General features: G+C 44.9%; 3 protein-coding genes across 4 annotated transcripts; 2 read left to right on the plus strand and 1 right to left on the minus strand.

Moving 5' to 3' along the window:
* Positions 1-1497, plus strand: LOC124651919 (pentatricopeptide repeat-containing protein At2g36730-like). The gene has a single exon (XM_047190935.1). The coding sequence runs from the start codon at positions 1-3 to the stop codon at positions 1495-1497; it is 1497 nt and encodes a 498-aa protein (XP_047046891.1).
* Positions 1498-3007: 1510 nt separating this feature from the next.
* On the plus strand, positions 3008-6852 carry LOC124653646. 2 transcript variants are annotated; one of them, XM_047192717.1, is made up of 9 exons: positions 3008-3093; positions 4069-4173; positions 4264-4624; positions 5358-5429; positions 5515-5579; positions 5711-5861; positions 5953-6030; positions 6125-6214; positions 6327-6852. In XM_047192717.1, exons 3-9 carry the CDS (start codon positions 4367-4369, stop codon positions 6447-6449), a joined length of 837 nt encoding a protein of 278 aa, XP_047048673.1. In that variant the 5' UTR covers positions 3008-3093; positions 4069-4173; positions 4264-4366; the 3' UTR covers positions 6450-6852. The 2 variants fall into 2 exon arrangements, with proteins under 2 accessions (XP_047048673.1, XP_047048674.1); XM_047192718.1 differs by having other exon boundaries at positions 4272-4624.
* Positions 6853-7556: 704 nt separating this feature from the next.
* Positions 7557-9432, minus strand: LOC124652614 (activating signal cointegrator 1-like). The gene is made up of 3 exons (XM_047191652.1): positions 8776-9432; positions 8253-8351; positions 7557-8146 (listed from the first exon to the last, which is right to left on the minus strand). Exons 1-3 carry the CDS (start codon positions 9427-9429, stop codon positions 7796-7798), a joined length of 1104 nt encoding a protein of 367 aa, XP_047047608.1. The 5' UTR covers positions 9430-9432; the 3' UTR covers positions 7557-7795.
* Between the last annotated feature and the right edge of the window lie 55 nt (positions 9433-9487).

Consider the following 9487-nt stretch of genomic DNA (forward strand, 5'->3'; position numbering starts at 1 on the left):
ATGGCCACTGCCCTGGCCGCTCTCATCGCCGGCGCCGCCACCGTGCACCACATACGGCAGCTCCACGCCCACCTCCTCACTTCCGGCCGCCTCCCTACTCTCGGTCCCATCCTCCTCCGCCGCATCATCTCCCTGCCCTCCCCCAACCTCCACCTCGCGCAGCGCCTCCTCCTGTCCCTCCCGTCTCCGCCCCTGGAGCACTTCAACATCCTGCTCCCCCCGCTCGCCTCCTCGCCTGAACCCTCCGCCGCAGCCTCCCTCTTCCTCCGCCTCCGCCGCGACGGCCTTCGCCCCGACGCGCACACGCTCCCGCACGTCCTAAAGGCCCTCTCGCGCCTTGCCCCGGGCTCCCTGCCCCTCATCGCCTCCACACACGCGGAGGCCATCAAAGACGGCCTAGAATACTCCGTTGTCTACGTACGGAACGCCCTCATGGCAGCGTACTCAGCCTGCGGCCAACCGGCGCGCGCCATGCAGGTGTTCGACGAAATGCCGCGCCGGACCGTGGTGTCCTGGAACACGGCGCTCACCGCCTGCGTGGACAACGACAACCACGACCGGTGCGCAGGCCTCTTCGCTGCGATGGTAGAAGCTGGGTTCGAGCCTGACCAGACAACGTTCGTGTGCATGCTGTCCGCCGCCGCGGAGCTGGGCAACTTGCCGCTCGGCAAGTGGGCGCACGGGCAGGTCGTCGCCCGGCGGCTGGACACGACGCTTCAGTTCAGCACGGCGGCGGTGAACATGTACGCGAAGTGCGGCTTGGTACGCTACGCGTGGCGCTTGTTCGAGAGGATGCCGGCACGGAACGTCCGGACCTGGAGCGCGATGATCCTGGGGTTTGCGCAGAACGGGTTAGCCTGGGACGCGCTGAAGCTGTTCGAGAGGATGAAGGGTGCATCAGTCGCGCCCAATTACGTCACATTTCTCGGCCTGCTCTGCGCGTGTAGCCATGCTGGGCTGGTCGACGAGGGGCGTCGGTTCTTCCATGAGATGCGGCATGTGTACGGGATTGAGCCGATGATGAGACACTACAGCGCCATGGTTGATGTCCTAGGGCGCAACGGCCGCCTCCAGGAAGCTTATGACTTTGTTATGGACATGCCTGTCGAGGCTGACCCGGTTGTCTGGAGGACGTTGTTGGGCGCCTGCCAGCTGCACAGCTCCAAGGACTGCATTGGCATCGTCAGCAAGGTGCAGGAGAGGTTGCTTGAGCTGGAGCCCAGGAGAAGCGGGAACTATGTGATGGTCGCCAACATCTACTCCGACATTGGGTCGTGGGACGAGGCGGCCAAGGCGAGGAGGGTGATGAGGGAAGGAGGGATGAAGAAGATGGCAGGGGAGAGCTGCGTCGAGGTCGGAGGACTGGTGTATCGTTTCATCTCCGGGGACGATTCTTGCCCGGACTATCATGGGGCCTGTAGCACTGTCCATGAACTCAATCTCAACATGAGAAAGTGTGAACCCATTGACGGGATTTTGCTTATTGATTCTGAATGACATTCTTTGCCTGACAATACATGTGCATCCGTTGATTGTACTGCGTACAGACCTTTCATGCAACTTTGCTCGATAACCAAACAACCAAGGCAAGTATTTGTGTTGACTTGAATTCCCCGCAAAACTGGACTTTTGGTGTTTCCTGTTTTTAATGGATGTCAGCTGCTGCTGTATAGTATTGACAATCGCACATGGGTTAGTGCTCAAATTCATCACCGATGTGTCTCCCTGGCAAATCAGCCACGGGGTCAGTCAAATCTGATAGGAACTGATCAAGGAAAAAAAATGGACAACTTGAGCTAGAACAAGATTGGGCCTCATTGATAAAAAAGAATGGAAGGTCGTAGGTTGACAATGCCATGCCCACTGAAATCCACATAATTGAGTGTAAAAGAATATACATGGTTGAATGTGCACTTGTGTACCAAAGGTTGTTTGACTGTATTGCAGGAAAAAGAAATACTTTATAGTTCTAATTCAATCTGACATATTCTTTTAAATGTAATGCTAAGGAATTCTTAGGTAAAATTTGTATGTGGTTTAGTCCTAGAACAGTCCACATAAGAAAAAAAATATCTTAAAGAGGTCTAGTTTTTCAACAAAACAGAAAAGAGAAACCTTTTAATGGAATAAGCCCCAAGCAGAACTAACATCTATCTTTTTCGCGACTATAAACCCCAACAGGTCCCAACCACTCAGATGCCATTGAGAATGCTAGGTTACTCTTTTTTTACGATGGTCGGCTATTTTTTCACCATCCCCGCTGATCCTTACGATGGGAATCAGTTTCATGTATTATTGACAGAAAAATAACAGTATCGTGCGTTTCTAGATTTTTTTTGTCTGGCATGTCAACCCCAATTTGCTTTCATAGGAGTAGGTTTCTTTACGCTCCACAATGGTACGGACTGCTCCAAATAACATATGAATTTTATATAGAACTCTTCAAGGTAGAAGTAGACGATAACAATCCATTTTATCCATCAATAGATTGATGACACTCACAAACTAATTTTACCCCTCCCAAAAAAACATATTGGTGCCATCCTCATAATAGCGTCTCACGCAACGTGCACCGAACCAATGCTACAAATAGGGGTAACACAATCTAAAGAACAGCCTATTCCAGGGCTGTGCCAAAGAAAGCCTCAACATGTGGTAAACATGTTCTTGTTCTCCAAATACTGGCCAGGAGGATGCCCCCATCCACCATTTAGAAGGAGACGCCGGTGCCAAGGCGGGTGAGCAAACCAAACCTACCCAATAAAATTTCCCTGTATCTTTCTGTTATGTAAACAATATACACACTTTCTTGTTCCCTTTTTCACACACACAAATAATAACATTTCCTATAGTTCTTCTAGTCTAGTATTTCATTTTTGTGTTGGTCATCGTGCGTGCTGAATTGGACGGGGGCCAGCAGGGCACCATCGCTGGCAGGTAGGGCCCGAGCGCCGCGCTGTGGAAGGTGACCTACCCGCGCGTGGGCCCCACGGCGCAGCGCCCCATCGGAATCGCCGGCATATATCGGCAGCAGCGAACCACCCCGGGGAGGCGAGATCGAGGAGGCCGGAGCCGCGCTGGAGTTCTACCCTGGTAAAAAAATTCTTCCCCGGTTCCATAATTTTCCGATAGGTCTGTTCGCCGCGGTGTTGTGCTGGGATTTTAGTGCTGGGGAGCAGCGATTTGGTCGCCGGGCTTGTTAATTTGCGCGGAATCGGTTGGTGCGGCTGGCGGCGGCATTTCGTGGAGGGAGAGGGGAATTTGGGGGGAGGTTTCGACGGATTCGGTGTCGGGGCACCGCGATTGGGGATAATCGGTGCGTTTCGTTTCGGTTTGGGCTGTTGTGTGCCTCCCGAACCCGTTCTTGGAGTATTTTTGGGGAGTAAATTTGTTGTTGCTCTGCTCTGTGCGGTTGACAGAGGAAAATTTAGATTGTATTTTCTTGGGATCCGCGATGATTGGTGGAAACTATGTAACTAGGTAGAGTATTTGTTAGCTTTCATACATACCGACTTTGTGTTTGTGTGTTTTCATCCATCGCCTTGCCTACTCGGATGATAAATTTGATGGCGGCGGGAGCATCCTCGATTTCTCACCAGCGTAGATAGAGCAAAGCAACTCAATTTCTGATGCCCAACCTTCATTGCAACCATTCTTATTGAAGAGCAACTAATAAAAAATTGTTAGGTTTCGAGCTGATTTTTAGAGGCAGACGTGGTGCTGATGGTACATTGTTTAATTTGTTATGTTAGGAATTTGGTTCTCTGATTAGCATTTGGACCATCGGTTTCTACTGCTTGTGATTTATACGCGAGGCGGTCTTGAGGAACCTATCAGGATTTTGTTTGACATTCTTTCTGGAAACATGTCTGCTGCTTCAAAAATACTGGGAGGGGCAAATGCTATTTGGAGAACAAATTTGTTTTCCATATAGTAAGCGGTTTAAGGTGTCTGTAGGAAGTAGAAACATTATTTATGAACCTGTTGGTTACTACATTTTGAGAAATGCAAGTTATAAGCTGTTCTGGTTTTACCGCCAGATTTACTGAAAGCGTAACTTCCATGCAGAAAGGTGGAGCTTGAATAGTTGGTGCCTCTATCTCTCAGCAAGGGCGCTCATGCCTCACGTTGAAAATAGGAAAATTTCATCATCTGCTTCATAATTGTTCAATTGTAGGTTTTCAGCTGCCACATGCCTGTTCTGTTGTGGATGTTTTTTAAGAAATCACGTCAGTTGTTGAATTTTTTTTTTCTGTCATGCAGGTTTCTAGGATTGATATAGCAATCAGATTCATACTCTGAGAAGATCAAATAGGATCTTAGAAAAGAATTATTTTGTTCGAAAGGTTGTTATTTATTTGCAACGATGAAGGATCACCTAATGCTCAATGTTGATCGCCTAATGGTGCCTGAGCCCATTGAGGCCACTGGAGCACCCAAAAGCTCCTCATCAAGGGACGCCACTGCACTGCTACCCTCTGCAGCACATTCCTTTTTTGGAGTTGGAGACAGCATGGTTCCTGAAGAAGAACCTCTTCTCCAGATGATGGAGTGTCGTATTTGTCAGGAGGAAGATGAAATCAAAAATCTGGAGAGCCCATGTGCCTGCACTGGCAGTGTTAAGGTCCACATTATTCCATAAACTACGTCTTTTCTTTTGATTGATTGCAGTTTTGGTTGCTATGAATTCATGCTTGATTGATTATCTGGAAGCATGTGATTTGACAAGATCAATTTGTGGCACTGGTGTTTATTTACATGTCTATCTGGTATATATGATGATATGTAGGTCTCTCGTTAGTCAATCTGCCTATCTTGTTTCTTTCGTGAGGTGTCAACGCTATCCTTTAAATGCCAGCTATTGCTTGGAACACTTATTTGATTAACTTCCCAAAGACAACTAAACACTCCAATTTCAGTTACTAACTTACTATTGGTATAAATACAATACTCATGTAGCCACAACACAAGAATTCACAGTGCACCATCTGTATTTTCATAACTAGCATCTATCTGAATAATCAGAATTTTGAATGACGTGCGTTTATATATTCAGAATTCTGAATGAAATTTGCTCTACTTAGTAGTAATGCTCTATTCTTTGTGAACCCCAGTAAGTCAGGTACTTTCTTATATTCAAGCATGTGAAAGTAGAATCAGGCTCTCGGTGTTCCATATGTGTCACACCAGTCCTTACGTTCTTGTTGTATAGATCTTCAAGTTGATTCTTGTTGCCATGCACTCAGTTTTGCTGTATATGTTAATGAAGCTATTTCTCTCTTTATCTTCTCTAAATTGATGTCTCTGCGTAGATATGTGCATGGATAATGTTCTCACATATTTTAGTTTATGTGCAGTATGCGCATAGGGCCTGTGTGCAGAGATGGTGCAATGAGAAAGGAGATGTAACATGTGAAATCTGTCATGAGGTGAATTTGCTTGTAGATGATTTATAAATTATTCCCCTACATCCAGATACAATCCTGAATGTTGTTGGAAATCATCTTCATGCAGCCGTATGAACATGGCTACACTGCACCACCCAGACCCCATCCTGATGAAACTACCATTGATATAAGGCATGTCATCCTGAATTTGTTTCATTCCAGACATGGATACTCGATTCTACTTCAGAAGCTCTTTGCTTTGTATTTCTGATGTCATGCTTATAGTATCGCATTGTTGTTTACCTCCTTTTTGGGGTTTGCAGTGGTGGCTGGACCATTACTGGTACAGCATTTGACTTGCGTGATCCTAGGATCCTTGCAGTAGCACAAAACCACATTATGGAAGCTGAGTATGATGATTATTCAGCTACAAACGCCAGCACTGCTGCCTTCTGCCGTTCTGCTGCTCTTGTGGTGAGTTCCTACACTATGTATGTATTTACATTAATTGAACATGTAACAGCAATGTGTATTGCTTATGTATCCACGTTTCATGTATGTGCAGTTAATGGCTCTCCTATTACTGAGGCATGCATTGACTCTAACTGATGAAGACGATGACGATACTTCAGCAATGTTTTCAGTAAGCGAAAGAACGTTCTTTAAGATATAGTGTAGGCCCCATCTCGTTGAACATTATCATTAGTATTTGACGTTTGTTGTTCCTTATTTGCCAGCTTTTCTTACTGCGTGCTGCTGGTTTCCTTCTGCCATTCTATATAATGGCTTGGGCAATTAGTATTTTGCAGCGTCGCAGACATCGACAGGTCACTACACTAGCATCATATGCTACTTTGTTTTCTTCTATACTTGTTGGGAACACCTTAAAATTGTGGTAATCACTAACTTGTTGGGTGTTTCTACTGTGCTTATGTTCAGGAGGCAGCTGCGTTAGCAGCAACAGAGGTGGCATTCATTCTCCAGTCTGGGCAAGGACGAGGGGTGCATTTCACCATAGCACCAGATTCTCCTGCCACACCCCAGCACGAACCACAACCTTGAAGGGGTCTGCCAAAGAGCAACCAGCTGGCAGCCGTGGCGACAACGGGTTGATGGTTTGCGCGAATCACCAAAGCAGTTATGGTTGATGCCAGTGCGGAACCATATTATTTACTTATTTTACATCAGTGCCGTGAGTGTAACGTTCTGAGACTTGTCCAGTTTGTGCTCGGGATTTCGCTTGTTGGGGTTGGCCAAGGAGTCTCATGTGACGTGGTGTGTATAAAGTAACAAATGCCATTTGGACCATGTACGTCGGTCCTAACTGTTAACTTAAAGAGAGCAAACAGACAGTGACTGTTTTGCCTAGTCTACACGCTTGTTTTACAAGAAAAATATATACCCTTCGTAGAATTGTATCATTTGATTGGTAGTAACGTGAAATTACAGCACTTGTAAGCATGAACTTTGTAATGTGTTTGCAGTACGGAGTGCCCCAAGGCGAAGATGTTGTGTTGGTAAGTGTTGTGTGAAATTGTATATTCCCTCTGTCCTAGATTAATTAAGAAGAACACTTCTAGTCCTTGAACTCTCGGAAAGTTCACTTTTTGTCTTAAAAAATATTTCTAGTTTAGAACAGGCCTTGAACTCCTAGAATGGTTCAGTTCTCATCTCTCATCAGTTGAGTTGAGAAAATCATTAATATGGAGAGAAAAAACAGTCAACCAAAGGAATTGGTTTTCAACCAGACTAGTCCCAATCTAGTTGAGATGTCGAACCCAACATCTTAGTGCAATTTTTTTGAAACCCTCACATCCCTTAAACCAATCTTTTGTTTGATTTCTTTCTCTCATAATTCACTTGAAACATCATGTCATGAAGGCAGCCTCTCTACCCCTACACCATTGCCTTAAAGATGTTTGCCACCTGTGGCAGATATTTGCTTAGCTCAATCAATTAAGGACTAAAAGTAAATGATTCTGAGAGTTCAAGGTTCCTTTTGAACCAAATGGAAATCCGAGGACCAAAAGTGAACTTTCTTCATTAATTAACTCGTGTATAGATATAGATACATGCATATGTAGATAAAATTGAGTCAATTAATTTATAACATAGAGCATAGAGTAAAGCTGAGTCAATTAATTTAGAACATAAAGTATAACACTTCCGCAGATCAGAAACATGCATTGCAAGAACATGGAAGAACCGGATCTGACCATTTTTACACAACATTAGGCCCAAGGTATCATAGGAAAAACTTGATTCGGGGTCATAATTGTTGTACAGCCTTTCCAAAATGCCTTCTCCAGCTGTAGAACATGACTAAACCATAATCCAACCCACAGGAAATGGATACTTCAGTACAATGTGAATGCACCCCAGCAACCATCACAATTCAGTACAAAGGCTCAATCAAAATCAAGGGAACATTCGTAGTCATCACCTTCACGAGCTTGACCGAAGGAACTGTATGCAAGATGATCACCCTTCTTCATCTTGCCGCCAAGAAAGCTCTGGGGATCCTTGTCGTCGTGCTGCACCCTTCCAGTTACCTCTAGGCACAAGCCATTCTTCGTGAGTTTCTTGTTCTGTTTTACTCTGTCAGTTCTTGGCTTCACTGGTCCTGTTTCGATGAAAAATGGCTGCTCTCTGGTCGTGGGGCTTGGCTGTATGCGTTGCACCTGATGCTTCTGTTCTAATGGTCTCATGATCCCCTGACCAGATTCCGCCTCTGCAGCTTCGTCCTTGTTCAAAATTACCTGCAGGAGATACTCGCAAAATTATGTCCGCATTCAAATGTTTTTTTTTCTTTTCCTGAAAGCTTCTAAACCATGAACTGAGCCTGCGAGAACTAAGAGTCACTACCTTACGGCCCACCAAATCAAATGTGACAGTCACTTTCCCTTTTTGTTTTTCAGCTGCATCCTCAGCTTCATCGTGCACCTTCTTTAGGTCTGACTTTTCCTGAAGTGGGAAAAAATAGAAAACTATAGTAAATATTCTTGCATATATCATTAAATATGAACAACTAGCTTTCTCATACATGCTTTCTCATTAGATATCTCAAAATAGTTGCGCAAGATTTCTTATCATTGTCTAATCCATTAACTTACATGCTTTATCATACATGTTCTGAAGTTACATGATATACATTAATTTTAGGAGTACCCTGAGTTAATTGCAGAAACAGGCTGTACAAAGAATACATAGCATAGATCCTATAATATACACATATAAGAACATTTTGGTTAATAGATAAAGCTCTCAGTATGAACATCCTTAATCACTAAGATATAGTATAGTGAAGATCAATGAATGGAGAAGTGTCGGTATAACATCAGCAACAACTAATATGGAACGGAGGGAGTAACTATCAAATGTAGATTACCTTTGATGAGAGCCAACTATTTCCTTCCATTTCAAAATAGTCACTTTGGTCATCATAAACTTTAGTCCTTGCAGCAGAGTTTCTGTCATAGTCAACAAGCCTCTTTGCATAAGCTTCAGCTGCAGCTTCTGTTTCTGAACTAGGTACTCCAGCATCAGTTAAACCGGCATATGTACTGCCTTCCATTAAGACAAGTGCACCACAGAAACTACAGGGTCCCTCGCCCTCTTGTTCACACACAATTTTGCCACATGATAAGCAATTGCTGACAAGATTGTGCTGGCGTGCTTGGCATGAACAAGGCTTCCCCTGCTTGAAGACAATAGAACCCTTCGCTGCCTCGGCAAGCGAGATGGCCTTTCCTCCCTTCTTTTTTGGACCTCTCCTGGAGGTAGCCTGGGGCTCAGCAGTATCTGATTGACTCTTGGAGCTCTGACTTGAAGAAGATGCTTGATCTTTCAGTGATCGTGTTTGCTTCTTTGTTTGGGCAGTTTCTGCATCAGCAGATGGCTTCACATAAGGCTGAAGGCTAGAAAACTGTGAGCTTCCAGTTCCATTAGAGGGATCAATATAGCCCCTCCTCTGCAAGTACTCCTGAATGAGGTCCTGCGCAGCTTCTACTCCAACAATATTCTGCACCATTGAACAGTGCATGACATTGTCAATGGTTTAACTAAGTAACAGTAGTTTCCACATTCATTGGTGTGCAGAA

This window comes from Lolium rigidum, chromosome 5 (assembly GCF_022539505.1).
Source record: "Lolium rigidum isolate FL_2022 chromosome 5, APGP_CSIRO_Lrig_0.1, whole genome shotgun sequence".
Lineage (NCBI taxonomy): Eukaryota > Viridiplantae > Streptophyta > Magnoliopsida > Poales > Poaceae > Lolium > Lolium rigidum.

What these genes read in the sequence shown, in the direction of transcription:
- LOC124652614 (XM_047191652.1), bottom strand. Translation starts at nt 9,429, where the DNA reads ATGCACTGTTCAATGGTGCAGAATATTGTTGGAGTAGAAGCTGCGCAG. An exon ending in ATAGTTGGCTCTCATCAAAG is followed by an intron (nt 8,352 to 8,775) that starts GTAATCTACATT and finishes TTCCCACTTCAG; the next exon opens with GAAAAGTCAGACCTAAAGAA. An exon ending in TTGATTTGGTGGGCCGTAAG is followed by an intron (nt 8,147 to 8,252) that starts GTAGTGACTCTT and finishes TATCTCCTGCAG; the next exon opens with GTAATTTTGAACAAGGACGA.
- LOC124651919 (XM_047190935.1), top strand. Translation starts at nt 1, where the DNA reads ATGGCCACTGCCCTGGCCGCTCTCATCGCCGGCGCCGCCACCGTGCAC.
- LOC124653646 (XM_047192717.1), top strand. Translation starts at nt 4,367, where the DNA reads ATGAAGGATCACCTAATGCTCAATGTTGATCGCCTAATGGTGCCTGAG. An exon ending in ATACTTCAGCAATGTTTTCA is followed by an intron (nt 6,031 to 6,124) that starts GTAAGCGAAAGA and finishes CTTATTTGCCAG; the next exon opens with CTTTTCTTACTGCGTGCTGC. An exon ending in AGCGTCGCAGACATCGACAG is followed by an intron (nt 6,215 to 6,326) that starts GTCACTACACTA and finishes GCTTATGTTCAG; the next exon opens with GAGGCAGCTGCGTTAGCAGC.